A 21876-nucleotide genomic window follows, 5' to 3' on the forward strand; every position below is an offset into this window, starting at 1 on the left:
TGTATCCCATATGAGAATATCAGCTCCATGATGGCAAGTACTATGCTTAGTTTTTAATCAATTTATATATATATATATATATATATATATATTTTTTTTTTTTTTTTGTGGTATGCGGGCCTCTCACTGTTGTGGCCTCTCCCGTTGCGGAGCACAGGCTCCGGACGTGCAGGCTCAGTGGCCATGGCTCACGGGCCCAGCCGCTCCGCGGCATGTGGGATCTTCCCTGACTGGGGCACGAACCCGTGTCCCCTGCATCGGCAGGCGGACTCTCAACCACTGCGCCACCAGGGAAGCCCAATCAAATTATATTTTACAGACAATAAAATGTGCTGATTATACATGTGTAGTTTCATGAGTTTTGACAAATGTGTACACTCATAAACATCTCTCCAAACAAAATATAGAACATATCCATTATCCCAGGAAGTACTCATGCCCCCAGTCAACCTCACTCTCACAACCCTGCCGAGGTAGCCACTGATTTCTGTCATCATATATTCGCTTTGCCTATTCTAGAGCTTCGTATAAGTGGATTCATACTGAATATGCACTTACGTGCATGGCTTCTTTCACTTAACATAGTATCTGTGATATTCATCCATACAGTTACATGTATCAATACTTTGTTCACTTTTTAAATTCATGAATAGTATTCCATTGTACAAATATACCACAGTTTGTTTATCTACTCACCTATTGATGGAAGTCTGGGCTCTTCTCACTTTGGAATTATTACGAATAAAACTGCTATGAACTTTCATGAAAAAGTCATATTCAATTTTTTTTTATCATCCTACCCCTAGCACCTAGCACAGTGCCTCATACACAGCAGGCACACAATACACATGTGTTGAGTAAATGAATGAATCTAATCCTTCCAATGTTAGTGATAACTGTACCTTTCCTTCCTGCTTTAGAAACCATATTAGGAGGCAAATAAGTTAGAGTGACTCAATTACAGAAAGAAATGTGAATACCCTCTTAATATGTTTAAAAGTAAGTTGCAGAGTTTGTACTTTAAAATGTTATTACTAACAATTACTTTTGACACTCCTCACATCTGAACTTGTCACACAAGTGTGTCATGATGCTACTTGTAGGATTTCCGGATAAAATATAAGATGCCCAGTTAAATTTGAATTACAGGTAAACAACAAATAGATTTTTAGTGTAAGTATGTCCCAAATATTGCATGGAACATATTTATGCTAATTTGGGACATACTTATAAGACAATATGCTAATTGGGATATACTTATTGTTTTTCTGAAATTCAAATTTAACTCAGCATCCTGGATTTTTATTTGTTAAAACTGGCTACCCTAACTACATGTGAACTGTGTGACCTCTGGTCCTCAGGCCCCTTCCAGCTTTAAAGCTCAAAGATTCCTCACTTTCTCCCAGTCTCTTTCTCACATATTTTTCTCATATATCCTTCAGAAATGCTGTTCTACGAACATGATGGACAAGATTTAGTTTTTCTGTTTGTGTGTCTTAAGCATTTGCTTGGTGAATTCACTTTAAGGTCTAGCTGGACAGTACATCCCCTCAGGCCCTGGTTCATTCTGGCTGGCTAGGGCTTTTCCAAGTGAAATCCAAAATGCTTGTTCCTCTGACCACCCCCTGAGCCCATCTGTTGCGTTTGTGTACGTGTGTGAACACAGTTGGACAGATGGAGGGAAATGCCTTTCTGAACTACTCATCAATGTCTGGTGTGAGCTTCATCCTTAAAATAAAGTGTGGGTGACAAGTCTCACCTTGTAGGGAGCCAGCTCGTACAGATCCATTCCTTCTCTTCCCAGAGCCTTTCATTCATAAACTCATAGGGAACTGTTCTTAAAAGGCAAATGCACATTAAACATGGGAGAAGACTAAGGTTGGTTTAGCGTGTGTGTGTGTGTGTGTGTGTGTGTGTGTGTGTGTGTGTGTGTTTAAATTTCAATGAATAGGTTTTGCTTTGGAATTGCTCAAAGTAAAGCCAGACTCTCTGTATTATTATCACAAAGTACAGAAACCTAGGATGGTGCTACAGGGGGCCAGGCTTAATGGAAGGGCACTAAGATTTTGAGTCAAACTTGGGTCTGAATTTATGCCACTCCCTAGCCTATATGACCTTGAGTAGGCAAACTAGTAAATCCCTTCAAGCTTCAGTTTTCTCATCTGTGAAATGATGGTGGTAATAGTGCCTACCACACAGTGCAGTTGGGACAGTTCTGTGATATAGCAAAAGTGAAGTACTTAGCCAGGCACATAGCAGATGCTCCAGTGGTACCCATTATTATGAATGTGGCCCCAGGACTAGTTCTGATACAGCCAAAGAGGCCTCTCTCGGTTTTTGGACCCTGAGGCAACCAGCAGGGAATGAAGATTTTAAAAGGGCACCTCAGCATCTTGTATTATTTTTCATTTTAGAAGTTTACCTGTGCACTGAAAAGAAAGGCCCTGTCTTTGAGTCTTCACTACTGCCAAGTAATACCAACTCTGAGACTCAGGTTTAAATTTTTTTTTAATCTGGAAAATTTATATATAAATTTTCCTTGTTTCAAAAGTAGTTGTGAGAATTATATCTGTAGGATGGTTGTTTAGAAAGTGTACAAACAATGCAAGTTATGGTAAAGTCAGTAAACCCATCTTGATAAAAAAAGCAAAAAAATGAAAAGACACCTCCCAGGGCTTCCCTGGTGGCGCAGTGGTTGAGAGTCCGCCTGCCGATGCAGGGGACGCGGGTTCGTGCCCCGGTCTGGAAGGATCCCACATGCCGCGGAGCAGCTGGGCCCGTGAGCCAAGGCCGCTGGGCCTGAGCTTCCGGAGCCTGTGCTCCGCAGCGGGAGAGGCCACAGCAGTGAGAGGCCCGCGTACTGCAAAAATAAATAAATAAATAAATAAATAAAAAGACACCTCCCAACACTCATCTTTCTTTTCCTGACTTCCCAATTTCAAGCTGATTCCTGGAATCGGTGGCAGTGGGTTTAGTGGGGAAAAAAAAAAAAGGCAGAGAGTGAGGATAGCTGGTTTCTTATCCCAACTCTGATACTTAACTTCCTATGGTGAGGAAGTCACTAACAGCTGAGCCTTCATTTCCTCATCTTTAAAATGCAAATCAGTCATCCAGGGATCACCTAGTAGGCAGGCACAGTACTAGATAATTCCAGCTGACATATATTGAGCATACTATATGTGGCAAGCACTTTGCTAGGGGCATTACCTTTAACCTCCCAAAACCCAATGAGCTAAAATATTATTATCCCTATTTTATAGTTGAGGAAATTGAGGCTTAGAGGGTTTAAACTGATTTGCTTTATAGTGAACAAACCAACATCACCTCAGAGGAACTTACTGTCTAGGGGGATAGGTGAAGATATAAAGAAAGCATTGTAATATTGTGTATGTGTGTATGTCGTTGCATATACCTGTACCTCTAAAACACCTATGTCAGATTTGTGGTAGAGAATCAAATGAGATTTGGTGTGAAAGGTGTTTTGAAGAAATCTGACAGTGTTAAAATAGAGCTTTACCATGAGTTATTCACCATTTCAGAGAATCGCTGCACTAATAGCAGCTCCATCTGTGGTACTTGAGTCAGCAATACCACATTCCAGAATCATTCTGCTTCAGCAGACTGTAGCATTCCTGGTGATTCTGCATCAAGCTGCTAGCCTCTGATGACTTCATTACATCTTCTTTTTTTTGATTAATTAACTTATTTATTTTATTTATTTTTGGCTGTGTTGGGTCTTCGTTGCTGCACGCGGGCATTCTCTAGTCGTTGTGAGCAGGGGCTACTCTTCGTTGTGGTAGTCAGGCTTCTCTTTGCGGTGGCTTCTCTTGTTGCAGAGCACGGTCTCTAGGTGCGCAGGCTTCAGTAGTTGTTGCATGCGGGCTCAGTAGTTGTGGCTCATGGACTTTAGAGCCCAGGCTCAGTAGTCGTGGCACATGCACGTGCCATGCATGCATGCTCCACGGCATATGGGATCTTCCCGGACCAGGGCTCCAACCCGTGTCCCCTGCATTGGCAGGTGGATTCTTAACCGCTGCGCCACCAGCGAAGTCCCTACATCTAATAGAGCCACGTATGATCATTTACATATTAAAATACATATTGTTTCATTATGAACTACTTTTGTTTTTTCTTTGCAATACAATTATGGCGTAATAAGTGCTTTTTTTTTTTTTTGGCCACACTACGGGGCTTGCGGGATCGTAGTTCCCCGGATCGAAACCAGGCCCCCTGCAGTGGAAGCACAGAGTCCTAACCACTGGAGATGCATTGCATATATACACATGGAAGGGAGAAAGCATTCCAGGGTGGGAATGACACCAGTGATGTGGCCTGGTTTAGCAACGGTTAGCGTGTCCCCAGACAAGCCAGGATAGGTCAGAGACTTCCTCTGTTCTTGGTCTTGCCATGTTCCCTGGAAGCCACTCCTTTTATCCCTGCCCTCCCCCCGGCCCCCTCCCCCGCCCAGTGTAATTGAAGACTCCTGGGGGAACTGCCAGGACCAGCATTACAGGAAATTGCCTTGTGGCCAGTGGGGCTTCTCTGGTTACTTTCCTCAGTGACAGAAGACAGTGATGGCTTCCTGTCTGTTAGCTGGGTGTCTTTGCCTCCTTGTTATGCCAAGTTCCCAAGAAACCTCAGCTTGTGCTCCTTATATTTTTGTTCAGCTCCTGTTATTGGGATTTTTTCCCCCTGTCTTATCCAGCTCCCTGCCTCCAGCCTCCTTGCTCCACGCTAGAGATCTGGAAACTTTTGGTCCATGATGGACAAATTTTATGGGACACCTAAAGGGCATTGTTTCGAATTAGGCCATAGCTCCAAACAGATACCAGTTTGGCAATGCCTGTTGAGTCCTCTCCCTTGAAGGTGATGAATTTATCATCCGGAAACAGACTGGTGTTTTTTCTCCTTACTAATTATACGTGTTCATTGAAGACTGCTTGGAGAATACAGAACTATATGGAAAAGCAATAGAAATTATCCATTATGCTGAGAAATATAGCACTCAACATTAGACAAAGGGGGCACAGCACTGGTGAGGATTAAATTCAAAGCTGCTCTGCCTCCCTGTTCTCTATTCCATTCCAGCCCCCAGCTTTCACCTTCCACAGCACCTCTTGATCTCACCCTTATGAAAACTTGCCTGTCCTGTATACCATAAAGTGGAGGGCAAACTGGAAACTGTACAAAAGCACTTACCATGTCAAAGGCATATAAGAGAGATAAAATATCTTTCATATCAAGAAGGTGTTTGGAATCTAAAATAGCAATATTTTGTCATAGCTCTGCCATCACTACCTTATTACCGAGGTGTTGTGGTGATAAAGGGTTGTGGGAATGTCTAAAGAGATAAGAGACCATCTGAGAAATTCACAGTGCTCCCTGGGAATTAGGAAAAGGTTCACAGTACAAAGAGGCAAGAATGATTAAGTGTGAGGCTGGCTCATAAATATGCCTTTCTCTTTTGAACAAAACAGCCAACATTAAACAAAAAAGTTGGATGATACTAAATCCATCCCAGAGATAAAGTTCTTATTACAGATAATAGTTAGAATTTATGTGTTGCTTTTTTCCCAAGGTGGGTAGGGTCAGAATGGCAGTTTCCTCGTTTTTGAGTCTGCATTGAGACAGAAGACTTAGAAAACACTAAGGCATAAGGGTTAAGGTCAAGGCTTGGGAGTTAGACCTGTGTTCAAATCCCAGCTCCGTGAGGTCATCAAGCATTTTTCACATGCCATCCACTGTTTTAGACATTGGGGATGCAGTGTTGGACAGCACAGATAAGGTCCCTACTTACATGGAGCTTACATTCTAACGTGGGGGAGACAGAATGTTTAATGTTGAAAAGGTAACATAGTGCTATGATTGGAAGTAACTGGGGGCTACTTTAGGTTGAGTGGTCAGGAAAGGCCTCTCTGAGAATAGACAATTGAACTGAGACTAGGGTGATAAAAAGAGGCCAGTGATCAAAAACATCTAGGGGAAGAGCATTCCAGGCAGAAGTAACAGCTGGGGCAAAGGCCCTGAGGCAGGAACAGGCTTAAGTGTTTAAAGAATAGCATGAATACCAGTGTGACTGAAGCAGAGTGAGCCAGGGAGAGAGTGAGGAGAACAGGTTGGAGAGGGTCAGCACATGTCAGGTCATGCGGGGGACTTTGGAGAAGTTCACCTTGTTATAATCATCATCATAAAACAGAGAAGGTGGGAGTTCCCTGGCAGTCCAGGGATTAAGATTCGGCGCTTTCATTGCCGGGGTCCTGGTTCGTTCCCTGGCTGGGGAACTAGGATCCTGCAGGCCATGCAGGGCGGTCCCCCCCCCCCCCAAAAAAAAAGCAGAGAAGGGAAAAGGAAGTTGGATTGGAGAGTTTAGGGAATAGTGTTCAGTATCACCTGAGAAACTTCGATCTGACTAACTGGGCACAGGGGTTTGAATGCTGTGCTGAAAGTGGGACCCTGAGGAGAACAATTCTGAGGGCAGAGTACAGGGTGGCTATTTTCATCTATCATTACGTTTCTGGCACTTGAATTTCTCTCAGGTTCTCTGCTACAGTTGCTGCTTTCTCAATGAGTGCAAATATATAAGTCCAGCGGGGCTTAGGGATACAGCTAGAGTCTATTTCCAGCCCCATGTAAAGAAATGCTGTTGTATTTTGTGGCTGGAATTTCTACCTATGTGGGGAGATGTCACAGTTCCCCAACCAGCTACCAAGCTGGCTATATAGTGAGGTATAGACCTGACCTAAAAGGGTGCTAGTTTAAGATGGCTTTTTATTTCATGGGACTCATGACACCGCCAAGCTGCTCTGATTTATTTCGTTAGGACGAGTGTGGCTAAGGGGTATGCTTCCTGGGCAGCATTGCTTCTTGCTTCACATGGTTCACTTTTTTCTTTTTTTCTTGTTTTTAATAGGGAGAGAAGAAGCCCTATGGAAAGCCATGTGGAGGCCAAGACTGCATTGGGGGCTGTAAATGCTCTCCTGAGAAAGGAGCCCGAGTAAGTTGCTTCCTTCATTGTTGAAAGACAGATAGTCACAGGAGCCGATATCTGAAGTGTGTGTGTTTTCTTTAGAATTAAACTGCTTAGAATTTTCTCTTATGACCTCATGGAACAAGCAAAGTGATGAAGACCAGCTGGAAGGAGCTTTGCTGACTAATGATAGGCAGAACTAGATTAGTCAAAGTCTCTGACGGACCGGGAAGAGGTTTCTTTCATTGACTCAATAGCGAAGTTTCCTCAAAGTTTCATCTGGGGTATTTCCAAAAGGCAATTAAGTTGTGCAGAACCAGATTATGATATGTTTGTAGATGCACATCAATTTTCATAGCTCATTTACAGATAGGCTCTTCCCTACCACTCTGGGGGACAAGCGGTCCAATCGTTATCTACAGACTAGGGATGTGCTTCATCCAAAATCAAGGGTAGCCATAAAGTCCAGAAATATAGGTGACTATACATAAAGAATGATTTATAGATATTATATTAAGGCATAGGACACGTTTCAAAACATTAAGTGATTTATTCAATGTATTGTCCTTTAATAGCCATGACCAGTTCAAATTGTTGTGCAAATTGCAATGAACACAGTGCCTTGATACAGCATTTCTATCAATCCTCGTATATGCATATGTGATGTGTTGCCCCAGATGATTTGTATTTTTGATTTGCACTGAAGAAACCTGCATCTTTAGTATAACTCAGCAAAAGTATTCAAGGGGGGGGATCAATCCATAAAAAAAATAAAATCCTATCTGCGTTTTCAAAATTTATGGCCACCCTGTAGAATTGAGATCTTCCGACTTGCAGCATTGTATTTACACTCTCATCACATTCAAACCAGCCTAAGAGCTTACATTGTCAAAGGAAGGTAGCATAAATAGGTCAACCAAACCCTTAAAAACATAGCCGAACAGGGAACAGAGTGACCACTCTACCTCCTCTTTCATTATTTTCCATTTGCAGTACAGTGAAATGTCAAACTATGCCAGAATTTGAAGGAAAAGTATAAAAAGCCATCTCTTCATCAAAAGGGACCAGACATATTATACATTAAAGGCAGAGACTTAGGGAATCATAAAATATTAGAAAGCGAAGGTATCTTTGTGAGCTTCTCGTCTTATCCACAGATGGTAGAGGAAACAGTCTCTGAGAAGGAAAATGACTTCCCAGGTCACACAGCAGATTGATGACAGATTCAGGCTATTACCTGGGTCTTTTGATTTCTCGCCTATTTACTTTACCCACTGCTGTCTCCCAGGGAAGTCGTGTTCACTACAGCCAGCGAGGCCCACGTTCTTCCTCTGATCTATATCTAGGCAACACTTTAGAAAAAAAATAATTCTACAACAAATATATGAATATGTTCTTAAACAACAGCAAGCAACACAGACAATGCAAAAGTCTCCCTTGATGTTCTCTCGGTCCCACTATTGTCTTTCTGGTCTTTTTCTGTGCATGATCAAAGATAGGTATGAATATGTATGACAATAGTTTCATTTTCTGGGGTTTTTTTTCCCAAACTATAATCATAAGTATACTATGCCATTTTGGGTTGGTTTGTTTGGTCACATAATATGTCCTTAAGATCTTTTCCTCCACCCCAAAGTTTAATCTAGCCATTTGCCTTTTGATGAACACATAGTTTGTTTCCAAATTTTTGCTATTTTGAAAAGTGGAAGTGCTACAGTAGAAATCCTTGAACAGTCGTCCTTGTACTCATTTCTAGTGTTGACGCTAAGGATACGAATTACCAGATGTAAGGGTAATGGGCACTTTTAATTTTAAAAGCCAATGACCAATTACCCCACAGAGTATCTATTCAAATTTATTTACATCAGCATTGTTGTACAAGAGGGCCCATGTTTCTATACCCTTGCCATCACTTGATATTTTTGTTAATATGGGTGAAAATCATCTCAATTCCCAGACTACATGTAAGTTTAAGCATCTTTTCACATATTCATTGCAGGTTTGTATTTCCTCCGTGAATTTCCTGGACATATCCTCTCCCCACTTTCCTAAAGGGTGATTCTTATTGATTTACTTTACCCCTGCAAAGATACAGCAAGTAAAAATGGCCCAAGTGGAAGCAGATGAGATTTGAAGTTTGACACAAAAGGGCATTTCCTGATGGAGCATGAGAGACCCAGCAGCCAGGGAACTGAGAAACAACTCTGAACTGTTTGTGGGGCTGGGGAGCCTTTAAAACTAGAAATTCTTGTATATTCTGAACAGAGGTCAGTCCTACACCAGGCAAACATGCCTACGATGACCTCATTGTTTCACCCCTGGCTGAGATTTTGATCTTTGAAGATAGAAGGCGGTAGATTTCCTCTGTGAGGAGCTCTCATTTGGATTCCAAACATCTGGAGCCCTAATCTGGCTTCTCCTTTGAAAACATGAGTGGTTGAAGGGTCGTGGGATGGAGAAAAATAGAATATCACCGCACAGATTTTTTTCGTCAATGTTTAAAAGACTCGGTGTCCACACAGTCAGATATGCTCCTAAAACTTTATTTGTGAAGCCTGAAGTTTCTGGGAACGCTTGTCAAGGTTAGTGAACCAGACCAAGCTGTATTTCATGAGTCAAGAGCAGGAATGTCCTATTTCCCAAGTAGATCAGGAGGCCAGTGCACATGGGGCCGATCCTGTGCACACGGATGCTTGAAGCTGCCCACGCAGCCAGGTCCTTTTTACTCATCTTCCCTACCCTCTCGCGTTCCCAGGGCCAAGCAGGATTGTTTAAACTGGACCCAGCACTGTTGACCCTGCAGGGCAGCCCCTCAGTACCCCTTTTGTGCAGATGTCAGAAAGATTTGAGACTGTTTTCCTTAGCTGAGAAGAGGGCCCCTTTTGGATTTCAAGCTGTTCTCTCCAGCTCTGCGAGCTGGGAGGGGAACGGAACGTTGGTTCACCCCTGAGATATGCTGCAGCCCTTTGCAGGGCCTGCCTCCTGCCTTGGGGAGACATCAAGCACGTAGCTTGCTGGGCAGTGTGTATTTTTCCTTTGCCAAAGGCCTCTTGAACTGATTAAGACATTTACACAACACCTAGCACTCCTGCGCAACTGTGATCCAACCCTTTTGGGCTTTAAGCCATCTCAAACTGATTTCTCGAAGGCATGCCATGCCTGGTAAAAAGCCCTTGCCTAGCGTTGCTGCACTGCTCTGTGCTTTCCAAAGCATCTTTTCCCAGGGTCTGTATCATTATCTGTATGCAACAAATAAACTGATAAGTGATTTGCCCAAGGTCACTAGCCTGTCAGCGGCTAAACCTTATTTAGCCTACTTTAGGAGAATGGCAACTTTAAAAAATGACATGCCTAGTAATGTTAAATAAAGGTGTTTCTCCCCCGCCCCTGGACATTTAAATTTGGATTTAATGTTTGACTTCAAGCTTTCTTTCTTGCGGGTAAGTGTTGTTATCTGGAAAAACCATTCTTTTGAGTTGTTCTCTTCCCTGGTTATTTTTTTTTCTTCTGCCATTGGATTGATCAAATCGTTGTAGCTTGACATTTCCATCCCTTGCTCTCTTTTCCCTACTGGATTTGAAAGCTGTCTCTGCATTACCGGCGGGTGTCTGTCTGAGTTGGGAGCAGGCGGGACTGTTTGTTTTGTTCTGAGTCTACTATTCCTTAATAGCGTTTCAGAGTTTTCCCTGTTTTAAGTGTTCTGGTGTTTACATAAAGCATGGAGAGCTCCTGATTAGCCATGCCATCTAAGGGTGCATTGTCACAGAGAATCCCAAACCACAGGGAATGTTTGGATTCCCCACCTAGGTAAGGGCTGTTGGCCCCTGTTTTATGGCTGTGGAAGCTATGTCCTAGCTAGAGAGTTTATGAGACTAGCCTGAGTTTCACGAGAAACAGCCCAGGGTTCTTAATTCCTTATCTCCTGCCTGCATCCTGCTGCTTCTCTGTCACAAAGTGTGTTTCCCATGAATTCCAGAGCCCAGATGCATTCACCACCAGCCCTTCGATTTACTCTCCTCCTGCAAACAGCTGGCATTCCCTGTGTCAGCTGACTGGCGCCATGGCTACTGAGAGTACCCAGAGGTGGTTCCATTTTCTCCTGAATTAGGCAATTCCGGTAAAACATCTTTCTGTTCTCTCTGGGTGCCCTGGCCAGCCAGTGTCCTTAGCCTCTCCAGTTCCAAAGCGAAAGCTCATAATGTGCATGACCTCCTTGGGTGGCCGGGCCTTGCTCCAGCTGCCTGCGGATCAGGCGTCTTGCCCCTCTGAAGGCTGGCCTCACTGCTAACGCTGGTCACCACTAACCTTCCTGTTGCCAAAAACAATGGACATTTTTCATTCTTATCTTCTTTGACTTTGCTGCACGAGACGCCCCCTTGTTTCCTGCAACTCTCTGTTCCCTTGGATTTCATCGTGCTCTTCTCTCCTGGTTCTTTCCTATTCTGATTGGGACTCCCCAGCGTTCTATCCTCATCCTACTTCTCTTCTCACTGTAGGCCTCTCCCAGGGTGGTTTCATATATTCCAGAGATCTCAGCTACCACTCATGCGATGATAGATATTCAGTGTCTATCTCTAGTTCAGACCTTTCTCTGTAGCTTCGGATCAGCATTATCAGTTTCTTGCTGGATATCTCTGCTTGGAGTTTCACTGGCACCACAAACATGTATCACACAGAATTCAACCAGCAACTCCCACCAGACATGTTCCTTCCTAAGTCCTACCTATGTCTTCCCCATCTCAGCCCCACCAAGCACTCCATTGCTCAAGCCAGAAACCCAGGAGTCATTCTTGTCTTCTCTTGCTTTTCTCTACCTCCAATTCGTCATCAAATCCCATCTATTTATCTTCTTAAATTGAGCTCAAATCCATCCACTTTTCTCCATACCTATTTTTCTCCAATCCAGGCCTGTATAATCTCTTACCTGAATTGCCGTAATAGCCTCCAGACTGGTCTCTCAACCCCCAGTCCCACTATTTACTGTCCACTTGCCGCTCTGCTGTCATCATCTTTCCAAAACATAAATATGATCACAAAACTCTTGCTTAAAATCTCTCAATGGCTCCCCATAGATCTCACAATAAAATCTTAACTCTAGCAGGCTTACAAAGTCCTCCATGACAGGGCCCTTGACTACCTCTCCAACATTACCTCTCATCGCTAGGAGCCTCCCTCTTCGGAAAAAGAAACAAAACAAAACCCTACACATAAACCGAACTATTTATAGTTCACAGAACCTGCTATGTTATTTACTACATTCCAGGTTTTATACCTGCTACTCCCTTTACATGTACTTCCACTTTATATGTACTTCCACTGGCTCTACCCTTTTTCTGCTGACTTGCCTCTCTTTACCCATCCTTTAAAACTGAACACAGACTTCACCTCCTCAGAAGCTTTCCATGATCGAAGGTTATCTACTCTTCTCATCCTTCTTCTCATGCCGAACTACAGCAATCTAATGACTTGTCTGATCTCCACTATCTTATGAATTCCTAAGGGGCAGAGATTTGGTCTCCTTAGACTCTGCAGGGGCAGTAGGCAGTACAGATTGTTTCATGAAGGACTGACCAACCAACCAACCAGTTTGGTTGGGTATGGTTCCAGCCCTGCTCTCCTGGATTAGCTCTTAGGTTGCTGTGAAGCAGATGAGAGTCTCTTGTCTAGAGAGGAATCCATTCTGCTAAAAGAAGGCAAAGAGCCAGGGCAGTCATTGCCATATCTTTTTTTAGGTCTTGTTAGCTGTAAGGATCCCAGCTCTTGCCCACACTCTGGTTCCCATAGCTTGCTTTGGGATTTTGCTCTACCTAACTCCTCTGTTTGACCTTGAAAACCCTGATTGCTTCTTACTCTGTTTTACTACCAGCAATTCGTTCTCTTTCCAAGGTGAGGACATTCATGAATAATCGTGAGTGAAAGATAATCACAACCTTTCTTTTTGACATTGATTTCACCCTCCTCTCCACCAAACCTTTTGCTTAAAGCCTCTTAACCTTATGCAAAGTTGATGGTCTTGAGTTTCCCTTGTTCCTCTTCCTTGTGGGGGGAGAGGAAAAGTGTTTGCACAGGGAAGTAGCCACTGGGTGACAGTAGGGGAGGGAAGTAAAAAATATCAAAGAGCCCTGTGTATTTTAAATATAGTTGTTTGGGTCAAGGATAATGGATGGTAATGTTAAAAGTTAGTGTCTCTGCCCGGAGTCAAGATGCACTCGTAGCCCAGCAGATGTTTGTGGTTATCTTAATCCTCTCTTTGATTATATTGGGACAGTGTGGGATTTATGGAACATATTATCCGTACTAGTGAGGGAGGCTTCTGTTAAAGAGGAGCAAAGGAGCTGGAGGAGGAGATTAATACGCAGCTGTGGAGTCAAGAGCACCGCTTTAGGTAGCCAGAGACCTCAGTGCCATGCCTGAGCTTTGCCAACTGGATGACATTGGGCTGCTGCTTTCCCCTCTCAGCGTCCCAGTTTACCAGTCAAAAGAGTGAGGGGTTTGGGCAGGGTGATCTCAAAGAACCCACCAGCTCTGATGATCGAAGTCAGACCCCGTGCTACTGTACCATGACAGTTCCTTGCCCCTCAAGTGTCTTATCGTGCTTTCTAGTGTGGCAGTGAGATACGGGGGGCCATTTTTGACAGTGTTCTACCCTCTGGAGTGGTGTCTTGGCAGCTGCCTCAGACGTAAATCACTCGCCGTGGCGTTTTACTGCCGATGCTAGAAGCGCCTAACAGCTGAAGTTGCGCCCCTGCAGGAATGTGCCGTGCTCTCCTCCTTGGCCATCTGGCTGGTGTGATCTGAAGAGAGTCACGGGGATGTCGACTCACCACACACACCCCCCAAATAGCTTCCCTGCCTGGCCTGCCTGCAGTTCTAGCTTTAGAGACATACTCTTTAGGTTAGGCATTGCCCCATCTTTGCATTGCTTGAATAAATTGCATAGGCCTCTCCTCTGGGGACGAGTCGTGTGTACAAATCTTTAGAGACTGCTCAGTTTCCTTGTCCTGCCCTGCTCATCCATATGTCAGAGACATTGGATATCAAGACATGGGTGAGGATCTTGCCTGCTAATGTGTGACGTAGTCTCTCCTCTCCCAGAATCTGCCTTCATCTTCCCTCCACAGATGTACCCTCCTCTCCTCTCCTCTCCTCTCCTTGTTTTTCTCTGGTCTCTAACTTCCTTCTTTCTCCTTCCCGGCTTCCCTCCCTCCGGCTCTAGCGTTTCTAGCTCTCCATCCCTCATTCTCATTTTCCTCACCCAGTTACTGCTCTCTGCTTTCAGTTGCCTCGGAGTGCCTCCTGTGTCACCAGTCCCTGTTTTCTGTCCTCTATGAGCAGGTGTGAAATGATAGCAGCAGGAGATCGGAAAGAGTGGCTGAGATGTACTTACAGAAGCATTGCACTTCTCCAGAGATTCTAAATCTCAAGGCCTGGATCAGTGGTCTCCAAAATTGGTGGGTTTGGGTGGAGGGGGAGGTTGGCACATGCAAATCAGTCCATTGTAAAAATCAGTGTGAAAGGAAATATTACGACTTCTATTTCCATTTAAATTGAAAACATCTAGAAAGAAATTAAGATTTGGATTAAAGCAATGTCATTTATGTAAAGTGCTTAAAACAGTGTATAGTACACCAAGTGCTATCTAAATATTAGCTATTATTAGCACTACTATTAAGCCTTTCAAATATGCAATACACGTATTGTCACTGGCACCCTCTGTTGCATATGCTTTGTAAGGTATTCTGAGGGAAGAATGGGAGCCCACAGGTGGAAGGGTTGACCCTGGAGCCCTTACTTTTTTTTTTTTCCTCTATGTATACCAGAGGTATTGCTACCTCCTTGGGCCCAGTTAAGCGGATTTACGGATTATATTATCTAACTACATTAACCCTCACAAAATGGACAAGTGTCTTAAGAAGATTCCTGCAAATAAACCATGTATTGAAGATAATACCAATTGCACTTCCCTGGTGGCGCAGTGGTTGAGAGTCCGCCTGCCGATGCAGGGGACACGGGTTCGTGCCCCGGTCTGGGAGGATCCCACATGCTGCAGAGCGGCTGGGCCCGTGAGCCATGGCCGCTGAGCCTGCGTGTCCGGAGCCTGTGCTCCGCAACGGGAGAGGCCACAACAGTGAGAGGCCTGCGTACCGCAAAAAAAAAAAAAAAAAAAAAAAGATAGTACCAATAATGTAAGCACATGAAAATGGCAGCGCTCACACTTCTCTTACTACTTGAATGAGTTTTTCCATCAGCCTCATTGTGAGGTAAAAAGCACAGCAACCTAATCATACCTGACAAGAAGTCAGCAAAAAAGTAATGATGCAAGAATAATCAAGAAGACTAAATGAAATATGGATTTATACCCATTCTCAGTAATGAAAGATCTTTCCCTAAGTGTGTATGGTGCCTTGAAATATTAGCTAATAATACAATGAACAAGACATTTGACATGCTATTTATTTCATCTTTAGCTCATCCTTTTACATTTTCTATTTCTTGTGTGCATTTCATAATATATGTGTAGGTGCATATATATGCAGAGTAGGACATGTATATAATTTATATAATCATTAATAATATAGTGTGTATATATATAAAGTATGCTCTCATTTGTGTGTGTGTGTGTGTGGTACGCGGGCCTCTCACTGTTGTGGCCTCTCCCATTGCGGAGCACAGGCTCCGGACGCGCAGGCTCAGCGGCCATGGCTCACGGGCCCAGCCACTCCGCGGCATGTGGGATCTTCCCGGACCGGGGCACGAACCCGTGTCCCCTGCATCGGCAGGCGGACTCTCAACCACTGCGCCACCAGGGAAGCCCTGCTCTAATTTTCTTTTAACTGAAAAGGGTGTGCAATCAGAAAGACTTGGAAACCACCGGCCTAGACCATACTTAAAATAGATGGGACCCACGAGCAGAGGCAAAAGAACTTGAGATGAGATAATAAATGAGATAAGAAGAAGAATAACTGTCCCCAAATCTCTTGTTCTTTCCCTATCGAACAGCCATGCCACCAACTTTAGAGCCTCACCTTGACAACTTTATATAAAATAAAGCAATGGATATCTCAGGAGCTGGGAGAGGTGAGACAGCAAAGAAATTTAAAAATCATAAAATCTCAAGCCTGGGAGGTTGGATCCAAGCCTCAAGTGGCATATCGTGGTTTCTAAACCATGCGTGTGAATGCTCTTTCCCTCTCTTTAAACGTGAAGACTTTTAGAAGAAGCCATTTCAGAGAGGTTAAGAGACTTTCCCAAGGTCCCTTGCGAGTGGCATAGCTGAGATTTGAACCAAGTATTCTATCCCCCTGCTCAGCGTTCTTTCCACCATGTCAAATGGCCTCTTAATTTCATGGCCATAATCAGCTGAGCTCATCTTGATTAGATTGTCGTGAATGGAGGAATACTTGTAGTGGAGAAGAAAAAGATGCCAAGAAGATGTAGACCAGATCTCAGCAAATCAATCGTCCTTTCCCTGCCCCAGTGAGAAGTAAGCCCTGACCATGTGTATAGCATCTGTTTATATCCTTGTCTGGGTTTTAAAATGTTTTCCTAATATCCCTGTCTTTTAAAAGTCACAGGAACTGAAATCCGTGCATAAGGAAAGCCTGGTTTTCATCTGTGATTACACAGATGAAAGTTTTGTGAGGTGTCAGATCAGTTTTTACAGCTCTGATACAGGTCTGTCCCTTTATGTAGGCCACTCGCTGTATGGAAGTTCTCTGCAATGGAGTTAGAAATGTGTAGAGATGAAACTACCAAGTATATGTCAAGGAAATAATATGGTGTCTGTTCTGAGAAGACTTGCATTAATGGAAGTCTTCCAAGAATGTTTAACAAAATTAATTGCATGGCATCTCTCTTAAGCTATAGAAGTCGATGGGGAAAAATGTGCATTGCTTTGCAGAAATTTACCTCACTGTCGTCTTTTCAAAAGAGCTTTTATTTTAACACATAAGGCAAATGGCCAATTATTTAGTGACCACCTTTGCTTATAGAGGTAGAGGTCCTAGACTATGCTCTGCATTTTGTTTTTCTCATTGTGTTGCATCAGGTTCAAACCCACTACACAAACATTTAAGGAAACACTCTGGGGGGGGGGCGTGCAGGCACTCCGGAGAATGCAGACATATCACAAGCACCAGAGTTAGGGAGACTACACACATACACACATACACACACACACACACACCACAGCCAGCAGCAGCCCTTAACTACACAGCGCTACATCATCTGATTGGAAGTCTGAGTGCCAGAGAGCACAAGTCCTCAAAAGGAGGTATTGGTATAGACTGGAGTGATTAAACAAACTATTTTTTAAAATATTATGACAAAAATGTTTCTTTAGGAAGATTAATTTGATGGGGGCTGTACAGAGTGGATTAGAGTGAGAGACATGATAGGTGGATAGAATGCTCTCTATTTTTAGAGGTTAAGTGGCATGTCCAAAATCCCCTAGCACAGCAGAATGGAAACTTTGCATTTTCTGCTGCTCAGATTCTATCTTTCTTAAATGATTCTCTCCAACCTTGAACACACGCAGAGATGCATACACATTCAAACAGTGATTTGACGATGAAGGCTCGTCTTCATTGAAGGTATCACCTTTTTGTTTTTTATGAACTGAACGATGGTACTAGTTCCTTTCCACCACATTCCTCTAACTCCTTGGAAACCAGTATCCCCATTGGTTAGTCTCTACTGATCCCAACTGAGGAAAACTCATCCCCAAACCAAGTGGAATCAGCAGCACTGAAGTGACCTTATTTTGATTACAGAGAGGACAGTAAGGTGCTTCTCTCCATCACATGCTAAAAGCTCCTACAGTTACTACAATGCCCAGTGAGAAAGGCCACCTCAGTGGGTTCTGAAAGAGCATCTGTTTCCTACTTGATGCATTTTGTTGTGGGAGTTATGAGTGAAAGGTGGGGTTTGAGGAATCATGAAAGAAGGAAGGCACTGGTTCACATAAGACAGATCTTAAAGCTTGATCAGCGGAGAAATCTAGAGAATACCTTAGAATGGTTCCCTTATCCTGGTCCTACCAGCTAGGACCTTAGCAGGCTCTGTGGACTTAACTAAGCACTCGGCTTTGCTATGACAGCTTTTACAGTTTTTACAAGGTTAGTTTTACTCCTTAATTTTTGAAAACCCAGAGGAAACAAGGTTCGTTCCTTTAGACCCCAGGAAGATTAATGTATATGTTTGGTTATCAGCCATATCAAAGAAACCATGGTCTCTGGCCCTGTACATGTCTTTTCTAGTTCAGGTAATTGGAGCAACTTGGCATTCCACTGCTTTGGTTGGGTTCCTTCTTGGGGTTGACACCAGTCAGTGGTTGCTGCCCCCTTCACATGTTGCTGCGGGAATGCCAGTAAAGCTCTGAGCAAAGCAGGGAGCTGTGGAGAAACAGGCTGTGAGGCCCTGAATGGAATGAGGGGTAACCAGGGTTCAGGAGCCAGGTTTCCCCAGAGAGAGACAAAAAGAAAGCAAACAAAAGGAAGAGACAGGTCTAAACAGGCTCCCCAGACAGGGCCCCTGTGCTGTAAGAACAGAGCCTTAAACTTCACAAAGCTCAGGAAGGGAGGGGAGCCAGGGGGTTAAACACAGCCTTTGCAATTCAGTTGAAGAATGATTAACTGAGCACACACAGAAAAGCCACACGTGTCCATATAGAGCAACATTTGTTATTCTTAAAACCAGCGCAGACACTCCATGAATTTAAAAACGTACCTCAAGCTGTACATCCACAGAGATATTAGTATTGATCCCCAGAAACCCCAAGGGTACCACCCCTCAGAAACAGACTCAGAGAGGCTCAGCAGCGCAGAAATACCGGGAGTCCCACCATGCCTAACAGAGGGCTGGTTTTTGAGGCATGTGACAGAGCTTAATGCCTGATGAATCCAGTCCCGGCACCTGGGGCCAAGGTTCCAATGACTGGCACCGGGGTAAGACACACGAATCTCTCTTTGAGTTTACCTTCCAAATCAGGCCCAAGCCTGGCTATAGCTAAGAGCAGGATGGAAGCCAGTCTCCTCCCGCCCGTGTGAAATGAGGGGCCGGGCTTGAAGGCCTCCCAGGTCCCTTGGAGGAAGCAGAGCAGGCGCTGTAGCAGAGCCCCTGGCCCCTCGTCTCCCCCAGGCTCCTCGACAGCCTAATGACAAGCCGCCCCCAGGCCCCAGTGTCCCAGATCCCTGAGGGGAAGCTCATCGCCCGCCCGCCTGCCCGGGAGTGGCACGGGCTCCTCGCGGGGTCCCCAGAAGCCCCCACTCCCCGAGGGCCCCGAGCCAGCACCCACTCCCACACCCAGTCCGCCCCCGGCGCCCAGAGGCCGGGTCTCCCGGGGGCCGCTCAGCTCACTTCGCAAGGCTGCCTCCCAGGGGAGGAGGACCGGCCGGGAGGAGACACACAACTTCCTCCGCAGCCAGAGGGGGAGGCCCGGGGCGGCCCTGAACCACCGACCCGCCGCCCCACCGCGTTCACGGCCCAAACCGAGGGCCCGCCGGCCCTTAGCCATGGGAGAAGCCAGTGGGGAAGAAGCAAACACGGAAACAAACACAACCTGGGAACTGTGGACCAGCTTCCAAACTGAAAGTCCTCAAATATACCTTGGCCTCCCCCTCGCAAAAAAAGCATTTGCCTCATGAGAAAACCTAGGCACTTAGACTGCAGGATGGCAGAGCCAGAGCACCTCGGGGGATCATGTCGTCCAACCGTTTCATCTTATGTATGGGGTCCATAGTGTGGAAGAGACTTAAGCTCCAAGGAGTTTTCCTTGATTATGAAGGCCGGGGTGTGTGTACTGAACCATGGAACTTGTGAGCAGGAATGCCCTTAACCCAGTGACCAGATATTCTTCCCACTTCCCAGGGATTCACAGGTACGCAGAACAGGGTAGGGGAAATTTCCCATTTTGGTAGTACAAGAAAGTACAGTGGTTGAGAGCACAGGTTTTGGAGGCAGATAAGCCCATCTTTTAAGACCTGGCTTTATCAATTACTAGATGTGTGGTCTTTACCCAGTGGTTCACAACCAGGGGGCAGTCTTGCCCCCCAGGGAACATTTGGCCAGGTACGGAAACATTTTTGGTCGCCATTATTGGTGGGGTGCTACTGGCATCTAATCAGTAGAGGACGGGGATGCTGGTAAACATCCTACAATGCACAGGACAGTCCCTCACAACGTGGGATTACCTGGTCCAACATGTCAGGAGTGTCAAGGTTGAGAAATCCTGTGTTAGGCAAATGACTTAACCATTCTAAGCTTTAGTTTCTTCATCGGTGACCTGGAGTAATAGTACCTATCTCACAGGGTTGTTATAATATATAGACTAAAACATATAAAGCCATTAGCATAGTGTCTGGCACAAAGTAAGTGCTCTACTAATTATTAGCTATTAGTTCCCCAAACCCTCCATTAACTCCACCTTCTCTTATAGCTACTGCCCTGTATCTCTGTTCCTTTTACAGCATAACTCATTGAAATAGTTGTTTATACTCAAAATCTCCACTTTTCACATTCTCTCTCGAACCTACTCTAATCAGGCTTTCTTTGCCACCACTCCTTTCTTATAAATGTCACCCGTGACATCCACTTTGTTAATTGCAACGACCGTGTCTCAGTCTTCATCTTACTTGACCTGCCATCAGCATTTGAAATGGCTTTTCACTCCCTCTTTCTTGAAAAACTTTCTTTGCTTGGCTTCCAGGACACCACTCCTTTGATTCTCCTCCTACCTCAATGTAGAAAGCTTTGCTCCAAGAGGAGGAGGACTTGGTCTGGTTTGTTTTGTTTTGTTGAATGAATAAAGTAATGAATAATATTTATTTTAAGGATTAAATGAGATCATGTATGTAAAGTGATTAGCACACATCAAGCACTTAACAACCGGTCACTGTTACCAGTACTACTACAACTATTACCACTGATGTTATTGCTATTATTATCCTTCTCCCCTACTGGGCTATGAGCCTCGAGCACGGATTAACGTTTAGCTTTATTCAATAGCAGGGTATATATCCAAATCTGGGTATATATCCAGAAAACAGTTTGCTCTGGATGAGAGTACTTGACGAGGGCACGAGCCTAGAGCAGGACCTTAGAGGAGAAATAGGTTTGGAAGAGCTTGATCGGGGGTGGGGGTGGGTGGCTAGAGTCTCATGGGAACAGGCATCCAGAAGGGAGTCACATCTTAGCCATTTCCACTCCCCTCTTCATAAATGATGAGACCATAAAAGGTAGGGAGTAGCAGTTCTCACCCATTAATCATCTCAATTCCTCCTCTCCCAAGTATGGGGGAGAAGTGGGACTGTGACCAAATGTTAGCATGAACAGAGCTTATCTGTTGGACTTGACAGAGTAAAAAGCAACATAAATTCACTTGACTCACAGTACTGGTTGCACTTCATTTTCAGTCATCTTGAACTTTGAGCAACTTTGTACACTAATCAGCTCCTATTAGCATCTGTACAAATTTGCAAGTGGCGTTTATGTTAGCCTGAGGATTTGGCTCCTTAGGGATAGCCATTAGAAAAAGTACATAACCCAAATTTTATTAGAAAACTTGTGAACACTCAAAACATCTATTAAGTGTTGCTGATCATTGTAATAACATAATTTGTCAGCATTTTAGTGAAAATGAGGTAATAACCAAATAGGCTATTTGAACCAAGATTCTCTTTTCCATTAAAAATGGAATGACTGGTTTTTATAATATTCATGCCATTAACTACTGCCAACTGTGGCATTAAGTAATGACTAGCCTTTCCTTTCTTTCCTTCACCACCTACTCCAAACGAAATGTCCGTAGCTTGGACCCTAAGAAATGCTATTAAATAAAACCCATATGTTTTCAGTCCCTGACCATCTAAAACCTACACCCCTGCTCACTTGCATTGCATTATAGCCCATGT

The 21876-nt window shown here is 44.3% G+C and overlaps 1 protein-coding gene across 1 annotated transcript in view; it reads left to right on the top strand.

The window, feature by feature from the left end:
• Positions 1–5830: 5830 nt before the first annotated feature.
• The window catches only part of COL4A6 (collagen type IV alpha 6 chain), a 159511-nt gene continuing 143465 nt past the window's right edge, over positions 5831–21876 (top strand). Inside the window, exons 1-2 of the mRNA XM_069540335.1 lie at positions 5831–5848; positions 6911–6994. Coding sequence (XP_069396436.1) covers positions 5831–5848; positions 6911–6994 — 102 coding nt within the window. The remainder of the gene's footprint in view (positions 5849–6910; positions 6995–21876) is intronic.

This window comes from Delphinus delphis, chromosome X (assembly GCF_949987515.2).
Source record: "Delphinus delphis chromosome X, mDelDel1.2, whole genome shotgun sequence".
NCBI lineage: Eukaryota > Metazoa > Chordata > Mammalia > Artiodactyla > Delphinidae > Delphinus > Delphinus delphis.